The sequence below is a fragment of the Andrographis paniculata genome, unplaced genomic scaffold (assembly GCF_009805555.1).
Source record: "Andrographis paniculata isolate CXL003 unplaced genomic scaffold, ASM980555v1 Contig51END, whole genome shotgun sequence".
Lineage (NCBI taxonomy): Eukaryota > Viridiplantae > Streptophyta > Magnoliopsida > Lamiales > Acanthaceae > Andrographis > Andrographis paniculata.
The window spans coordinates 268,061-287,903 of NW_026137586.1; the positions used below are offsets into that span (position 1 = coordinate 268,061).

Here is a 19,843-nt window from a genome sequence, read left to right on the forward strand (position 1 = left end):
AAATAGTAAAAATATTTAAAATTAATACAAAAAGATCAAAACCCTTACCACGGCAGCGTATCCTAAGATTTTGTTGTGACCATTTGACGAATATGGTGGGCCCAATTTATTTTATTTTTTTAAAAAAGGAAATAAATATGGTCTTTCCTCCAAATAAAATTATACTAAAAAAATTAAATAAAAAACAAAACCCTACAATAGTGGCATCCCAGTAATTAAATGAAACTCCAGGCCCTTTTTCAAACAAAGCCCCCTCATTGGTTAATCATCACGGCGCATTTTAGCACACCCAGCGCTGTAAACCCCATAAAAGCAAAAGGAAAGAAAGCTCAACAATTCTATCATATTTTCCTTACACACTCAAAAGAGACAGACACAGAGAAAGAAAGAAAGAAGAAGACAACAACAAACAATTGGCGCCTTCAATTTCTTTCTCTGCTCTCCAATTTTCACACACACAAACATATTTATATACCTATTCATCTTTAATCATTCGATTCCATGGAAATGAGAGAGAGAGCTAACAAGGCTTGTGGAATAGTGTAGAAATTTCTTTCCCTTCCACAATATTGTTCCGAGGTCGAAGAAATTAAAAACGACGAGGATCTATTTCAATTTCCTTGTCTCGATTTCAATTAATTATTTCTCAGCTAGCGAAAGAATAATGGATTGCAGCAGCAGAAGCGCCATAGCCGCCGGAAATTTGGATCCGCAGAGGAAAAGGAGCGGCGGTTTGAGAACTAAACAGGCAGGCCGTGGTTCTTGCAGAGGAAGTTAGATAAACCTGTCCGAATATATATATATATATAGAATTATAGATACAGGAATTGAATCGAATGGGGTATTTGTTGAAAGAGGCTTTGAAGACTCTGTGTGGAGTTAATCAGTGGGCTTATGCTGTTTTCTGGAAGATTGGCTGCCAAAATCCTAAGTGAGTTTTTAATTTAATTTAAATTTCCATATATATATATATATATATTTTCTTAGCTTGTTCAAGATCCATGAACTTCTTTGGCTTTCAATTCTTACATATGCTTTGCTTTTGTTTAGTATTGGTGAATATTCTTACAGTGGGATTTTGTCTTGTTTGAGAATTTTCTGGTTTTGATTTTTTTTTTTTTCAAAAGAAAAAACTGAGTGCTTCCAAAACATTTCCCATCTTTTTTGGCATTTTTTTTTTTTTTTTTGTGGCTTGGATGGTTCAATTACTTAATGTTTGTATTTTGACTGCTGTTTGGAAATAGAAAATAAATAAAAAAGGATCCAATCCAAATATTAGGAGGATATGGATATGGCTGTCATTATTTGTTTATTTTTTATATTTGGATTTGTGATTTGATAAATGTTGTCAATGAGTTTTTGGATTTTTCGGTTTGTGTCCATTCATCTTGTCTTGGAGAATCTCAGTGCGAAGGATATCTTGTTCAAAAGTTATTACTATTATTATTATTATTTTGTTTTTTTTTTAAAAAATATGTTTTCTTATATTGCCACTGTTTTGATTTCCTGTGCTAATATTGTCTTCATCTGCATACCCCTTCTTGTCCGCATCAGTTTCCTGTCTATTTTTATCGTTTGTTTCTGTTCTTTCTGCTACTACTAAATTTCTTACAAGAAAATGAATAATAATAATAAATAATAATAATAATAATAATGTAATAATGATTTGATTTCGATATTCGATTGGATGCAGGCTTTTGATCTGGGAAGAATGTTACTACGAAACTGCGTCGTGCTCTGGCCTTAATCCCATAAACACTTTGCAATGCTCGTCGAGTGGTCGATCTCAGGACAAGGTTCATTTGCTAGTCGACAAGATGATGGTAGACAATCATTTTAACGTTGTCGGCGAAGGGTAAAGCCTTCGACTTTTGATGCATTCCGTTTCGATGTCTCTGTATTCGCAGAACATACTTAACCGTCACTCGTGTTTGTCTGAATTTCTTCAACCTCAGATTAGTCGGGCGAGCTGCATTTACCGGAAATCATCACTGGATCTTATCGGGAAATTATTTCCGCGAACAACATCCTCCCGAGGTACAATGTTGTCAGCTGCTCGAATAGCATCGAGAAAGAGTCGACTGATCTTTTGTTCTTGTTCTTGCAGGTCCTAAAAGACGTATGTCAGCAATTCGCCGCCGGGATGCAGGTATATGGAACGACATATTTATGTTGTTGTCTTAATTATTACGCGACTTCGTTGTCTGATCTAATGCTCTTGTCCTTGTTCAGACAATCTTAGTCGTTCCCGCGCTTCCTCACGGTGTTGTTCAATTTGGATCGTTTTCGACAGTATGTCGTCTTTCATTACATTTATTTCGCGGTTTCTGCAAAGCTATTAGCAAAACTAATGTATCGTTATTCCTCGTTGTCGTAGATAGCAGAGAATCCGGGATTTGTGAACGACGTTAGGTCGTTGGTAGTCGAGCTCGGTTACGTATCCGGAGCGTTGTTATCCGAAAACTTCACTTCGAACGAACATAATACGAGAGTCGGGATTCCAATATCTCTCGTGAATTCTACGCATCCGGGAAGCTCGTCGATAAAGTCTAATACGAACGATGATATTCCTTTCTATTCCGATGGGTTCGACTATGTTGACCAGACTTCTATGACGATCGATGATCGGATTTCATTGCCCCTGAACCAGTCGAGGAGCGACACGGCGAAACCCAAAGTTATCCCTTCGAGTTCGGAAATGTGGATAATTCCAAATAGTTACGCACCCCCTGCGTCGACTATCGATGGACATTCTAGAAGCTCGTCACAGACCGAACAAAAGATCTTTCCGGAAGCTGGTGCCCTCAGCCACTTCAACCCGGCATCCCGCGAGCTTAAAGACGTGACCTTCATTAAAAATAGCGATCCGTTTACGCTAGTCGAGTCGAACATTTGTGGGGAAGAGATTGATCGAATCGCCATTGCTGCTTGTGATCTCTCTCACCGTCTCTACGACAATAGAAAATCCGGCGTCGAGCTTAAAAGAAAGCTCGGGGGTGAGGATGATGAAGTCTACGTCCAACCCGAATCGAGGGATGATTTGTTCGACGTCTTGGGTGTCGATTTCAAGAACAAGCTATTCAGTCGTAGCGGGAATAACTATTCGAGCGATGGGTCTCCCCCATCCGCGCTGCATTATTCGGATCGGATTACTTCGCCTTCGAAGAGTCAGCTTTCGTCAGAGATTTACTCAGACAGCGGGATCTTCTCCTCGTCTGGAGTTGATGATCTCTTGGAGGCCGTGGTGACTAAAATCCCCCCGATCATTGACGATATTGCTTCTTGCCGGACCGCTATGACAAGTAACGTCTCGTTTCATTACAACCAATTCGGTGTTTCCGATCCTATGAAGCAAGAGTTATTCGATATTCCAAAGCGCGTAGGAAAGATGGGAGAAACGAGTTCTTGCTCGTTGATAACAAAGGCTTTGAAGGATGAGTCGAGTAGCTCGATTTACGGTTCGCAAATAAGTTCGTGGATTCAAAAGAATGAAAAAATGAAGCCCGAGAATACTATGTCGACGGGTCATTCTAAGAAACCGGAGACGGGAAAAACGATGACTCGACGGAGGCTTAAACCGGGAGAAAACCCGCGACCTCGACCGAAAGACCGGCAAATGATTCAAGACCGTGTAAAGGAGCTAAGGGAGATTGTCCCGAACGGGGCAAAGGTAATAACTTCGCGCCTTCTATATCGAGTATTGCTCGTTTTGTCTTTAACGCTAAGTTTATGTTGTTTGTCTTGGTTCGATTAACAGTGTAGTATCGATTCGTTGTTGGAACGGACGATCAAACATATGCTTTTCTTGCAAAGTGTTGCGAAGCACGCCGACAAGCTAAAGCAAACCGGCGAGTCGAAGGTGTGGAACTACCCGATTTCGAGCATTGCATTGTCGTAATAGTTAATAAACTCGAACTATTATTATATTCTCGATATGTTCACGTTTCAGATCATTTGTAAGGATGGAGGTTTGCTTATGAAAGACAACTTTGAAGGCGGAGCAACTTGGGCGTACGAAGTTGGCTCGCAATCCATGGTTTGTCCGATCATAGTCGAGGATCTAAACGAGTCGCGTCAAATGCTTATTGAGGTAATTCACGCATTCGATTCATCGAGGAATTCGAGTTCTCGGTATATTTCTAACATCTTTGTTTTCTCGATACGTTTTATTACAGATGCTTTGTGAAGAGCGAGGTTTGTTTCTAGAAATAGCTGACATTATTCGCGGGCTCGGGCTAACCATTTTGAAGGGAGTTATGGAGTCTCGAAACGGAAAGATTTGGGCGCGCTTTGCAGTCGAGGTAAAAACAAGAAATAGACCAAATGAGCATAAGGCTCTGTTTACGCAGATACTTTTGGAACTTTCAACAGTATTTTTTAATTTTTATTATTTTTTAAAATTTTACGGTACTCATTACATTTCTTGTAGGCGAATCGCGACGTGACAAGAATGGAAATATTTATATCGCTGGTTCGACTATTGGAACAAAGCTCGAAACAAGAAAACACATATCACCAAGCCTCGACTTCTGTTCCTCTTCCCGGCAGATCGCAATGATCATTCTTGGTTTGGACATGTTGAGAGCGAGCAAAACGCGAGCCTCGCCGTGACGAGCATGTCTACCGGAAACTTATCGAGCTATTCGACGACTTCACCTAGGATTCGAAAAGTCATAGCACTTGTGTTAGAAGTGGTTCAAGATTGAGGTATGTAGTTGTCTTGAGGGATGGCTTTAGGTTCTTCGACTGGAGTTCGATTTTTTACGAGAAGAGGTAGTAGATATGGGAGGATGTTTGTCGGGAGAATTGTGATAATGAATGTATAGTCACGTGATGAAGAGGGGGATATGCAAGAATTTAGAGATTGTGTTTTTTCATGTATTCGAACTTTCTGGAAAGTAAAATGTTAATTATTGGGACTTAATTTATTTTGGCAATAAAAATTAGGCTATTTTCAAAGTATCGAACTATTTATCAATAATATTTCTTATGTCTTTTAATAAACTATTTTTTTATTTTTTTAAGTAATTGTAATATCTATTTAATAATTAAAATAACTTTATAATTTACAATATATTACCTTTATATCATAAGAATACAAATAAAATTATTTGTCATTTTACCATTATTATGTAATATTAATATACATAAAATTTAGTGTAAAAAATATTTAGATATTTCTTTAAGGACATAAGGAGTATATATATCAAATATTTATTTTTAAAAAATAAATAAAAATTTGAACCTTTATTTTTTATCCTTCTTTCTTACAATATACATATAAATTACCAACTTTAAAATTTACAAGTAAACATTAATTAATATACCACATAGGAGTATTAATTTTGATATATTTAAATGTGTATTTTGGTAGTGTTTTAGTTTAAAATATTTTCTATATAAAGTATGACAAAATTATATCAGGAATATAATAAATCATATATTTTTATTAAATTATTAATTTTTGTAATAAAATAAAGTATACATATTATATATCGAGAATATAGTCGTATGGGTAAGAAAATTATTTAGGTGAACAAACTAGGGTGTGTAGGGAGTGTTTGGTCGGAGGTGTGAATTTTGAATTGAGATTTGAATGGTAAAAATTTTGATTTTGAATAATTATATGATGTGATGTTTTAAATATAAAATTAATTTTTAGTAAAATTTTAAAAATAAAAAATAAGTATGTAATTTAATATTTTTTAAAGAAAAATTAGAGGTCAATAAATTATGTAAATAGAGCCTATCAGCAGATAGCTTTGCAGAAACAAACATATTATTACAACGTATTAGAAACTCTAAATAAAAATAAAAATTATCGTAAAAATATCACTCCCTACACAAACAAAGCACAGACATAATTAATTAATAATTACACTAATTGGTCAAACGTCGACGTGGCAGTCCAAAATCAGGTGATTCTGAAACGTCGCCGTTCCGACGGCTACGCCACTGCCGTTCTTCCTCGCCGGAAAATTCAGATACACCGGGCAGTTCACGGTCAGGCGGTACTTCCACGACACCACCGTCCCCACCTTCCACCGGATTCCGCCGCCCACTCGGACGGTCACCAGCACCGTGCCGGCGATCTGGTCCTGTCTGAGAGAAACTCCGACGTACGGCGCCACCGGGATTTGGGGTCCGTACAAGAACGGCGACCAGACGATGGTCTCCTTTCCGGCCTGGTAGGTCGCCGGCAGCCGCGTCGGAAGTGTGATCTGTTGGCCGCGGTAGGCGGCGCCGGCGACGAGGCGGTCGTAGTTGACGGCAATCCGACCGTTGGGGTTTCTGGAGGCGACGGTGACTTGAAAATTGGCGGTGACGGAGTCGCCGGCGGTGAGATTGAGATCGAAAACGACGACGTTTTGGAGGACGAAATGTGGTTTGGAGGGGCGGAGGACGAGCCAGGCGACGGCGACGGTGACGCCGGCGAGGATGAGGAAAGTTAGGAGGGCGGCGAGGAGGCGGAATTTTTGATCGGAATATTCTCCGGCCGCCATGGACGGCGGCGAGTAAGGTTTTGGAGGGTAAGAAGTGAAGGGTTAGAATAAAGTGGTGGGTGAGTTGCTTTTGGAGTTTTGTACTTTTAAAATGGGTTGATCTAAGCCGTTGAATGTTTTTTGACTTTAACTGAATCGACGGTGGTGGTTGATCAGGGATTGTGGGCCTGCAAACTTATTGAGTACAGCTTTGGAGTTTGGGAAGTGTAAAAAGTAGTGTCCATTTTATTTTATTTTTTGATTTGTTATTGTGATAGGGATGAATATTATAAGTAATTTAAATTGCACTTTCAGTAAATGAATATTAACTAGTGTAATTAATTAATTGCAAGTGAAATTTGTTAGCATAACGGGGGCAATAATTGTGAGCAAAAAATATGAATAAAATTCTGGTGTACTAATTGAAAAAATCAATTATCATTCTTATCAATTGTTCGCTTGTGTCTTGTGTTTAAATTAAAAACACTATCAAAATTTTAAAAAATATATGTACAAAAATATATTTGAAAAGCTTCACAGATGTGTTTGTTGGGAGATTTTAAAATTTTTATACTCTTCAATTTTTATTTTTTTTATATTATATTAAATATTAATTTTATTTTTAAAATATATTTATACTCCATCCGCCTATCTAAAAAATATACATATTTATATTTTGGAACGTCCGACTACAAAATAATTATTTTATTAAATTCCACACTTTTTCTTTACAAAATAAGAGTACACTACTTTTACCTGTACACAAAATCAAGAACAAAAAAATAATGGATTATTGAATGAATAATGTAATTGTATGTTACAGAAAGTGTAGGATAACAAGAGATTAAATATCAATACAACAAATATAATACTTTTCAAAATTAAATTTATAATTTATCCTTCTAGCCGAATTATAGCTATATATGCAAATTCCAAAACTTACACAAACAAAATCTATTTAAATCTATTATATTATAATAAAAAAAGTTGTAAACTACCAATTTCAACATAACATCAACAAATAACAATTTAAATGATTTAAAATCCAAATATAGCATAAAAGATGGAAACCTAATACACAACTCCACCCCCTCCCCTTAACTTAATTTTGCACTTGTCAAACATTTATAAATATAAGATGTGAGACATTCCTCGCCTGAGGGTTGGATTATTACTAAATTATTGAATGAATAATGTAAGTATGCTATAAAAGTGCAGGATAATAAGGGATTGAATCTCAATACAACAAAAAGAATAATTTTCGAATTAAATTTATACTTTATCCTTATAGCCGAATTATTGCTACATTATGCAAACTTTACAACTTATTGAAACAAGCCCTAATTCAATTTATTTATATTACACTTAAATTTAATTTCAATGTTAAAATATCACATAACACATATTTGTAACATACCAAACAAATAATTCAATTCAAAATTATCTATCAAAATCAAAATCAAAACAAAAATCGTCAATAACAAAAAAAAAAGAAAAAACCCAAAAAAACATTAACATACTTAGAATCAAAAGGTTTTGATAGATAACCCTAACTAAATTGATCCAAAAAAAAAGAAAACCCTAAAAACCCCAAAAACCAATAAAATCAGAAAGAAGCACACACTTATTCTTGTTTGCCACCATCGCATCTCTTCTTGAAGCACACTTCTCGATCCGACACCCGTCGCCGAATGAAGACAACTTCCCCGTCCGAGGATTCTCCGAGAACTCGATCCAAAGATCATTGCAATCGATCATTACAAACGATGTTAGTTCTACATATGACGATCTTCGACTATACCGTCTCTCCTTAGCATCAACCTCGATCGAAAGATCAAATGCCACCTCACGGTTTAGTGCATTGTCATCATCAACCGTGAAATTCGCCGCCACGTAGAGTGCATTCTGACCGTTCAATACATAGATGGACGATGGGGACACCACGTTTGTGGTGGAGATGAATCCGTCCCTAAAGTAGAGCTTGGCGTGGCCGTCGTAGGAGATGTTGAAATCACCGTAGGTTATGGAGATGTTCGATTCCCAAATTGGGTTCGAATTAGGGTTAGGGTTTTGCGACGAAACGGTAACGTTGAAGGATGAAACGACGGCGTTTACAGGAATTGGTACGGGGATGCTGTATAAGTAGCGTATAAATGTCGTGAGGCAGGTTAGGGCAATCAGAAGGCCGCCTACGTATAATGCAAATTCGCACTTGCCTGTGGGACGGTTCAGCACTGAGCTGGCGGTGCTTTCCGGAAGCATCGGGGCCTCGATGTCATCGTTTTTCATCGTCGGAAAGGCGAGGACGAGGGAGAAGAAGATTGTTGTTAAGTTTGGAGGAAAAAATTGGGTTTTTATTAGTGATTTTGGAATTAGGGTTTGTTTAATTGGGATTATAGCTAGAAAGATATTATTGTTGTAGTTTTTAGGATTTCTAGGGGTATTATTGTTTTGGATATTGAAACTATATGTTATAGATATAACTTGATTATAATTTGAATCTATCTGAATTTTTTTGAGAAAATTAAATTGGCTCTTTCTATTTATATTGCCTTTTTTAAAAATAAAAAATAAACAAATTGAGAAAATTAAATTGGCTCTTTTTATTTATATTGTGTTTTCTTTAAAAAAATAAAAACATTCTTTTGTTATGCTCTTTTAAAGGATAATCTTGGACTGTGTAGTTGTCTAGATTTTGTGTAATATATATATATATGTACATACATGTATATTACAAATTATTATTATTATTATTTTCTCCATATCACCTAGCATTAGTCCTGGAAATTTAGAATATGTATAATTAGTATATAATTAATAATGTATTAGCGAAAGTAATTCTTCTATAATATAAATAATTATGAATTAAAATAACTAAATAATCTAATTAAAATTAAAATAATTATAAATTAAGAATTTTAAAATTAAATTAAGATGCGTAATTATTTTCATAATATGAAATGAATGGACAAAAGACAATGTGGGCTGGGAAAGAACAGAAATATTGAAAAAAAAATCTTAAGTTTATATTTAAAATATATTTATAGCACGGTTACACTATCATTAGAATTAAAAAGTCAAACCCAAAATTCAATCCTCTAAACAAACATACTATAAAGGTGGATCCATCACAAAACCAAAAAAGAAGATGAAAATAATAGATTATATATTGCTATATTATGTAAATTTTAAAACTTATCCAAACAAACTCTAATTTTAATTTATTATATTAGGCTTAAATTTAAGTTTTATACTTCATTAAACTATTATATATTTTAGATACTTCGTTAAAATATCACATAACACACATTTATATATTATATCAAACAAATAGTTCAATTCAAAATTCATTATTCAAAACCAAATTAAAAAAAAAAAAAAAAAAACAAACAAACAAACCATCAACATACTCGAATCAAAAGATTATGATCCATGAACCCCCTAACTAAATTGATCAAAAAAAAAAAAGAAAAACCTAAATACCTAAAATTCCCCTAGAAGAAGTAGAACCAGCAAGAAGTTCACACTTATTTTTGTTGCCCTTCATCGCATCTCTTATCGAAGCACACTTGATGATCCGACACCGGTTGCCGAGCGTCGACAATTTCCCGACCCGATGATTGTCCGAAAACTCGATCCGAATAAACCTGCAATTGATCACTACAAAGAATCTTCGCTCTAAAGACGAGGATCCTCGACCGTACCGTCTCTCCATACCATCCGCCTCGATGAGAAGATCGACTTCCATATTCCGGCTACGGGCACGCACATCATCAACGGTGAAATTCGCCGCCACGTGGAGTGCATTCTGACCGTCCAATACATAGACGGACGATGGGGACGCCACGTGTGCGGTGGAGATGAATCCGTCCCTAAAGTAGAGCTTGGCGTTGCCGTCGTAGGAGATGTTGAAGTCAGCCTTGGCTATGGAGATTTTCGATTCCCAAATTGGGTTCGAATTAGGGTTAGGGTTAGGGTTTGGCGACGAAACGCTGACGTCGAAAGATGAAACAACGGCGTTTACTGGAGGGGGTATGGGGTTGAAGAACGCGTAGATTGACAATGAGATGCAGAAGGCTAGGGTAACCAGAAGAACGCGTCGGACTATTGCATAGTCGGACGAGGTGGGCTTCCGGATGCCATTGCTTTTTGGAAGCATCGGGGCCTCGACGTCGTCGTTTTTCATTGTTGGAACTGCGAAGACGAAGATGAAGAAGAAGATGTTGCGTTGAGTTTGGAGGAAAAAAATTAGGGTTTTTATAAGTGATTTTGGAATTAGGGTTTGTTTAATTGGGATTTGGAAAAGATATTATTGTTGTAGGTTTTGGGTCAATATGTGGAATTCTAAGTGATCTTATTGTCCTGGATAAGTTTTATCTGTAATTGAGGTTGAACGAAAGAAAATTATTGGCTTTTTTTATTTATATTTGAAAAAAATAATAATAATTCCATGCTTTTTTTTTAGACGATATTCTTGGAGTTATCTGAATTTTGTGTAATATATATACATGTTTATTACAAAAGTATTATTATTATTATTATTATTATTATTATTATTATTATTATTTAATTATAATGAGTATTTAAAAGTTAAGTGAAAATCTCTTTGCATCAAAGGTGGTGTTTGTTGTAGGGGTTTGATAGATTTTTTTAGTATTAACTTTTTTTTCTTTAAAAATATCAAATTAAATATTTATTTATTTATATTATACCTGTATTTGGCCCGTGCATTGCATCCACAATTTAAATAGATTATACTATCTCGGTTTCGTTTGCCTCTAAAGTCTTATTTATACGGTAGATATAGGAATTTAGCAAGAGTATTAGTAAATAATAAATAATAAGATTAGTAAAGTAATTATAAAATAAAATTAAAATAATTTATTAGTATAAATAAAATAAAAAAAATATAAGCTATAAAATTTAAAATATAATTAAAGTGTATAATCTTTTTCGGTGACATGATATGTGTATACCATCTTTTATCATTAACTATGTAACATATCTACATTGAAAGTTGTATATGAAATATAATTACGTATCATGTATGTAAACCCGACCGAATCTAACGTAGATAAATCCAAATTAACTATTTTTTCATAAAATATAACATCAAAATATTACTTAAATAAAAATTCAAATCAATTTAAACTACAATTAAACAAATATTTATTAATCGGTGACTATATATATAATAAGTTATCCAAACAGGAAAAATCAACATATTTACATGAGTATATTTGAAATTTTATATTGTTTATTAAATTTTTTTCTCAAAGTATTATCAAGTATTTTTTATATTATCTAAAAGATAAATTTATATTTAAAATATATTTATAGCACATTAAACCATTATAGTTACAATTCAAAACTCAATTGTCCAAACGGATCCATCACAATAATAATAATAATAATAATAATAATAATAAAATTATTGAATGCTAAAAAAGTGCAAGATAACAAAGGATTAAATCTCAGTACAACAAACAAAATACTTTTCAAATTAAATTTATACTTTATCCTTATAGTCGAATTATTGCTGTATTAAGCAAATTCCAAAACCTATTCAAACAAACCCTAATTCAATTTATTATATTATACTTAATATTTAATTCTAACGCTAAAATATAACATGACACATATTTATAATACACCAAACAAATCATTCCATTCAAAATTAAAAATCAAAATCAAATTCAAAACAAAAATCCTCAACAAAATAAAGAAGAACAAAACCCAAAAAAACATTAACATACTCGAATCAAAAGATTATGATTGATGACCCTAACTAATAAAATTGATCCCAAAAAAAACCTAAATCCCAAAAATAAGTAAAATCAGAAAGAAACCTACACTTGTTATTGTTGCCATCCATTGCATCTTTTCTTGAAGCACACTTCTTAACCATACACCCATGTCCCATCGACGACAACTTCCCGGTCCGAGGATTCTCCGAAAACTCAACCCGAAGAGACCTGCAATCGATCATTACATACGATTTTAGCTCTATATACGATGATCCTTGACCGTACTGTCTCTCCTTAGCATCCGCCTCGATGAAAAGATCGAATTCCATCTCACGGCTTCGGGCGCGATCATCATCAACGGTGAAATTCGCAGCCACGTGGAGTGCATTCTGACCGTCCAATACATAGATGGACGATGGGGACGCCACGTGTGCGGTGGAGACGAACCCGTCCCTAAAGTAGAGGATGGCGCGGCCGTCGTAGGAGAGGTTGAGGTCCCCGTGGGCTATGGAGAGGTTCGATTCCCAAATTGGGTTCGAATTAGGGTTAGGGTTTGGCGACGAAACGTTGACGTCGAAATATGAAACGACAACGTTTTGTGGAATGTGTCCGGGACCGTTGAACCAGTAGATTAAAAATGTCACGGATAAAGCAAAGGCAGTCAGAACGCAGCCGTCTTTTACTACATCTTTCCACGTGGTGGGATTGCTCGGCGCCGGACTGTCGACGGTGCTTTCCGGAAGCATCGCGGCCTCGATGTCGTTGTTTTTCATCGTCGGAACTGCAAAGACGACGGTGCTTTCCGGAAGCATCGGGCCCTCGATGTCATCGTTTTTCATTGTCGGAACTGCAAAAACAAAGATGAAGAAGATGATGATGTGTTAAGTTCGGAGGAAAAAATTAGGGTTTTTATAAGTGATTTTGGAATTAGGGTTTCTTGTTGTAGGTTTTGGGTCAATCTATGGGTATTATTATTTAATTTTGGATAATCTTTATCTTAAATTGTGGATGATCAAATTTTGGGTTTTTGGAGATTTCTAAAAATAATGAATACTGACAAATGAGTATAGTGTAAACAAAGCCTATATTTTTATAGATGTGACTCTTAATTATAAATTAAAGTTTATTTGGGTTTTCGTAAGAAAATTAAAATTGGATATATTTATTTATATTCCCACATTCCCATATAATTTGTTTCTATTTTATATTTTTTATTTTCATTCGTCCCCCATAATTTGTCAGTCCCATCTAATTTGTCCTTTCTATTTTTTGGAAATATAATTATACACTTTAATCGCATTTTAAATTTTAAATTTTATAATTTTTTTAATTTTAATTAAACTATTTACTTATTTTAATCTTAATCTATAATTAGTTTTACTAAATAATAATTACACTTCTTAATTACTTACTAATTATATTTTACCTAAATTTCCGTATTTACAGTAATACAACCATATTACATGGGAGGGAGGGAGTATTATTTTTTTAAAAAGTTATTTTACTTTGCTTTTTTAAAGGATAATATTGGACTTTTGCATTTGTTTGGATTTTATGTTGAATATATATATATATATATAAACATATATATTACAAAAACTTCATATGTTATTATTATTATATTATATAATTTATTTCATTTATTAATTTATTCTAATATAAACATGGATTAAACCCCAAGATTGGGTTTAAGCCTTAAATGGTCCTATTTTTTGGGCCCAAATTCAACAATAATTTAAAAAAAAAAAAATTATTTTCTTTTTAAATTATTTATCAAGTTTTCATTATCTAACTCATTCACATTACTATTTAGTTATATTTTATTGTTATCAACTCAATATTAATTCATTGTCTTTAATCAGTCTTCAACTCACACCAACCAATTAGCTATCATATTCCTTTTTCAATTATAATGGACCTAAAATTTAAGTAATTTATATATTTTTAAATATATATTATTTAACAATTTTGTTTTTTAATTATTGGGACTCTATATAAATACACTTTTGAATTTTTAACACTATCCATCACTATTCAATAGTAACTTTAAAAAAAATAAAAAATAAAAATAATAATAGGAATTGTTTTTTTTTTTTAATGTGAGTTACATACTTCTACTAACTTATAAAATACTATTCTCTTCGTCCACAAACTAATGTCCTACTTTTTTATTTGGGACGCTCAACAATTATTGTCCTATTTTCTTTTTTAAATACAAATTTTACATTTTTACCCTTCATTCATTTATTACTTTTAAACTCTACTATACAATTAAGGGCAAATTTGTCGATTCATAATAAAAAAAATCACCTAAAAAACTGTGCAAATAGAAATTGAACGGAAAGAGTATTATTTTTTAATTTACTACATCGGGACAGATGAAGTATAAAAGTAATGAATGTGTATAGTATAGTATATTATATTTTTTGAAAACAAAATGTATTGAAAAAGTTTTATAAAAGAAACAACGTGAAAAAAAAAAAAAAAAAAAAAAAAGGAAGAAAGAAAGAAATAAAGAAAAAAAGAATCTTTCTAACGGGAGCTTTTATTTCCTTATCTAAAAATTTCAATAAATATATTTTTCATTGTACTTATGCAATTTTAAATAGCTAATATCTTTATAATTTAAAATTTGAATGATAACAAACTACTCAAATTTTATAAAATGTGAATAAAAAAGTTTTTTGTTTGAAAAAATATAAAGAAAAAAAAAAAAGAAAAACGGTTCCAAACTAGTTGGGTGTATTAGTTTTGTATTTTTAGATGAACAAATTTCTTATACGAACTACCGTAATATAAAGAAGGAATAGTAATTTTTATTAAATTATTAATTTTTTATGACTGAGTAGAGTATATTTTTTATATATTATATTAAAATATATCTTATACTTTCTTAATATTTATGAAAGGATATTGTAGCACTAAAAGAATATTTTAGATAGAACAAACCATAGGTTTCTTCAATATGCTAATAACAAAATTTTTACTTGATTAATATTTTAAACATAAAATATAAAAAATTCGTGTTGATAATATAATATTATATATTTTTATTGAATATTATTAATTGAATATAATATAATAAAATATATTTATAAAAAAATATGTGAAACAAAATTTTTATTTCTTATTACTTTTATTTGTCCCCTATGCAATTTATAATAATATATAATTTTAATGAATATCTTATAATAACTATTTTTAAAAAAAAGACATTATATGTAGAATTATTTTTTCATTCAACAAATAAATTTAAACAAATAACACTAATGTGCTTTTTTTTTTTTATGGGTTTTGAAAAAATTTTATTTAGGTTTTGTATTAAATAATATATAATGGAATTTTTTGTAAATAAAAAAAACCGTATAGCTCAAGTAGTAAAAAATTGAAGTTTGAAATGTAAAGAAATACACGTTTTTTGTTTTCAATTGTTTTGATAAGTTTAAAATATTTTTCGCTATTAGTATTATATTAGTACAAAATAATAATATTTGTATATTATATTGTAAATTATATATGTATCTTTAATATTATATAGATAGTATGGTTATTAATAAATAAATAAAGATTTTATTACCAAACGGATTAAAATAAAAAAATTGAATAATTTATTAAGGGTGTGTTTGTTTGGGAGATTGAATTGGATTTATACTATTCATCCAATTTTTTTCCTCAAAAAACATCGAATCAAACACCTATTTTTTATTTTTTATATTATACTAAAAATCAATTTACATTCAAAACATCACATCAATACTTATTTATATCACATTATACAACTATTCAAATTCAAAATTTTTACTATTCAAATCCTAACTCAAAATCCAAACCCCAAAACAAACACACCCTTAATAATAAACAATATTCATCTCTCCAAGCTAATTTATCTCATTTAGTTTAAGTATAGAGTTTTAGGTATTTTATAATTACTAAGTAATTAAAAAGTATATTAGTGAAAATAATTATAATTAAATACAAATATTTATAAATTAACATGACTAAATACTTTAATTAAAATAAAATAATTATAAATTATGAAGTTTAAAATCTTATTAAAGTGTATAATTATATTTCCAAATAATAATGAAACAAAATATGTGAGACGGATAAATATATAAAGAATAGACAAATTAATTGGCAGAGATATTAAAGTAAGTTTAATGGAAAAATAGATACTCTCTCCGTCCGCCTCTAATAGTCACATTTATACTTTGCGTTATTGTACTTAATATTAAAAATATTTTTATATTTATACAATTTTTTGTACAAATGTCATTCTATTAGTATTATAAGACACTAATAGAAGTATTTTTATATATTTTTTTTAACTTTGTACTATATTTTGATATAATAATTAATATTCAAATATCAACATATAAAAAGTAAATGAAACTCTTAGACCCGGACGAAAGTACTCCCTCCGTCCTTTAACAATCTATCCATTTTTTTATTTTGGTCCGTCTAATAACAAAATATCTATTTCTTTTTTTTTTTAGTAATTGTACTGCCTAACTAACATTACAAATACCCTTCCAATTTACAATATATTACACAAATGTCATTATTTTTATATATCATACAATACCAATAGAATTAATTTAATTTTTTTATATTTATTTTTAATTTATTTTTAATATAATATTAATATTTTTAAAATTTTATGAAAAAAATAAATGAATATATAGATTTGTGAGAGAGTAGTATATAAAATAAAAGTAAGATGTACAAATCACCTGGTTGACTTGTGAGTGTCACGTCCGTCAGGTTGAGTTTAATTACTTACATTGCAGAAGATGGTAGCTGTAAATGTGGGGTTTTTTTTCTGACACTCTTTCATTTCAACCATTAAATCATCAATCTCTCTCACTCTCTAAGATAATGCAAAATTAAATAAATAAAATCTAGAAGTACTTTAACAAATGAATTGATTAAGATTCGAAAATATTCATCTGCATTTCATTTGATATTAAAATAATATTTTATATAATATTTTATAAAAATTATATATATTTAAAAAAATACAGAATTTAAATAGTAAAGTTAAAGAAAAAAAAAACAAAATTGTTTAAGAAATATACAGTAAATAAAAATCTCTAAGATAATGCTATAGCTAGATACCTCTATCGAAACTTTATTTTTATGAGTATTTTATTTATTTTTATTTTGGTTCTTTGCTTGAAATCATCATACCAAATATATATCCACAAGGGCAATTTTGTCATTCCACCTCTCTCGCCAGTATTTCGGCATTGTCCTAAGAATAAAATGAAAGAAAATTTCATGTACAGAATATGTAGAGATAATTAAGAGCCACGAGGATGTTGAATCAAATAGTATTTGTAACATCTTGCTAATCGCAACAAAAACTGATACCCAATACTATTGAATTTGAAGAACTCTCTAAAAAATTGATAATAAATAAATAGAGAAATAATATATATATATATATATGTGTGTGTGTGTGTGTGTGTGTGTGGATTTTAATTAATTAGGATGGAAAGAAAATGAAGTTGAGAAAAGGATCACATCATGGGTATTAATTGTTTCTAAAAAGCAAAAGTCATTGTCGTTTGTCAATAACAAATAATTTTTAAGTATTGTGTTTTGCTTTGATTAAATAATACTCCTCCATAAGCTTAGTTTAGATGTAAATGTTGAGAAACAATACAAAGTTAAATATTAGAGGCATTGTTTTGTAAATATATATAAGTATTTAGCTTCATTAAAAATAATTTGATATAAATAAATATTAGTAGGAGTATTACCTGATATAGTGTGTATTGAAATGGAAATGGAAATGCAGGTGGAAGGCATAGAGAATAATTAATCATAAGTGATGATTGCGTCACGTCACCTCACGTCTTCATCAGCATCCTTTGTTGCATTACCAGTGTTGGACAAATCCTCAGGTGTACTGCCCCCATATCTCCCGTCAATAAATCCCTCCCTATATACATACTTATCCATAATTTAATTTAATAAATATATTTATATGTGTGTGTAACAGTGTAACGGAACACAACTGGACGTATAATACTGATAATACACTCTCGAGGCTTTATTTAATTTATATTCCATATAACTAATAATATCAACTTTTCTTTCTGTATAAATAATGATAACAGGGTTTGTAAAAGGGGAATCTTCCTAGATCTCAATTTGGTACCTTACGTAACCTTTTATTACCATTACTATTATTGATCAATTAATTGTAATAACAGAGGTGCAGTGCAGATAGAAAGATAGATATACACAAGAGAGATTTGGGACTATTTGAGTGATGACGTCACCTCATGACATCAGTCACAGTCCTCGTCTTATCCGTCTCAGTCTCAGACACTGCGCCGCCTGATGCTATCCTAATTTTTAAAATAAAACAATAGTGAAACTATTTAGTTATTTAATTTTATTAATATATATTTTTTTATTATATATTTTAATTATAGTTTATAGTTTATTTTTAATTAAATTATTTTTTTACTAATATATTTATTAATTATATACTAATTAATAGACAAATAAGTTGAAATGGAAGGGAAGAGAGTATTATTTAAAAATAAAAACCATATATATATATATAAATAATTGAGCATCGATCCCACTCCCTGAAATGATAAGATATGATGGTAATTGAAAACATCATATATCAAAATTAATTAATGAGATCAAAATTATTTTTACTATTTATTAATATATATATGGATTCGAGAAAAATGGCTGCACTGCGATGACGACAGGCAATCATAAAAAATGAATTGATAAATTCCCATCTCATCCAATCCAATCATATCGAATCTATGTATTCAATTCAATGCCATCGTCGTCTATAAATTGGGTGTCCACAAATGCTACTGTTAATAATTATACACAGCTTTAAACTTGCAGAGCATAATACCTTCATACATCAATGGCGAAACCTGCTGCTGTACCATTCCTGCTCCCCATCCTCCTCCTCCTCTCAGTTATTTCCATTTCTGCTGCTGCTTCTGGTTACCTCTCTCTCTCTATTTCTCTCTCTCTCTCTATATATATATATGAAATTGTAAGTATTGAAATGTTAGGGTTTTATGACTATGATTTGGCAGAATGCGGTTGCAGAAAGAAGGAAGCTTCAATAATGGAAAGTACTCTTCACAGAAAGGTTTTTGTTAATTATATTTGTATTATTTATTTATTTATTTATTTATTTTGATTTTGATTTTGATTTTGTGGGTGCAGTTATTATTGGAGAAAATGGTGATTGGTGATTTTGGGAAGAACAAGAAGAAGATGACTATTAGGGCAAAAGATCAGCAGCAAGAGGATTGGGAGCTCCGGAGGGTCCCGGCGGGTCCCGACCCTTTGCACCATAACGGTCAGGACCCCCACAAGCCCACCACTCCATAGTCCATAATCAAAACCCTACCCTACCCTACACTACCCCTACCCTATTATATATCCGTATCTATGTGTATCTATATATGCAATGCATATATATTAATCCTCGTACTTAATATATATATATATATATATTTGTGTTTAATTTTGTTTGTAATGTTGTGGTGGTGAATTGAACATATAACTAACGGGTGTTACAAACAAATTAATATTTTTGTATGTGTACATAATGTTGCT

General features: G+C 31.5%; 3 protein-coding genes across 3 annotated transcripts; 2 read left to right on the forward strand and 1 right to left on the reverse strand.

Annotated features, from left to right (window-relative positions):
- Nucleotides 1-328: 328 nt before the first annotated feature.
- Nucleotides 329-4,962, forward strand: LOC127253605 (transcription factor LHW-like). The gene is made up of 10 exons (XM_051278262.1): nucleotides 329-931; nucleotides 1,694-1,855; nucleotides 1,956-2,037; nucleotides 2,108-2,149; nucleotides 2,233-2,292; nucleotides 2,378-3,670; nucleotides 3,758-3,859; nucleotides 3,950-4,090; nucleotides 4,176-4,301; nucleotides 4,430-4,962. The coding sequence occupies exons 1-10, from the start codon at nucleotides 837-839 to the stop codon at nucleotides 4,556-4,558; spliced, it is 2,232 nt and encodes a 743-aa protein (XP_051134219.1). The 5' UTR covers nucleotides 329-836; the 3' UTR covers nucleotides 4,559-4,962.
- Nucleotides 4,963-5,734: 772 nt separating this feature from the next.
- Nucleotides 5,735-6,568, reverse strand: LOC127253608 (NDR1/HIN1-like protein 1). The gene has a single exon (XM_051278265.1). The coding sequence runs from the start codon at nucleotides 6,501-6,503 to the stop codon at nucleotides 5,889-5,891; it is 615 nt and encodes a 204-aa protein (XP_051134222.1). The 5' UTR covers nucleotides 6,504-6,568; the 3' UTR covers nucleotides 5,735-5,888.
- Nucleotides 6,569-19,075: 12,507 nt separating this feature from the next.
- Nucleotides 19,076-19,792, forward strand: LOC127253610 (uncharacterized). Its single transcript, XM_051278266.1, has 3 exons — nucleotides 19,076-19,218; nucleotides 19,315-19,370; nucleotides 19,448-19,792. The coding sequence occupies exons 1-3, from the start codon at nucleotides 19,137-19,139 to the stop codon at nucleotides 19,613-19,615; spliced, it is 306 nt and encodes a 101-aa protein (XP_051134223.1). The 5' UTR covers nucleotides 19,076-19,136; the 3' UTR covers nucleotides 19,616-19,792.
- Nucleotides 19,793-19,843: the final 51 nt, after the last annotated feature.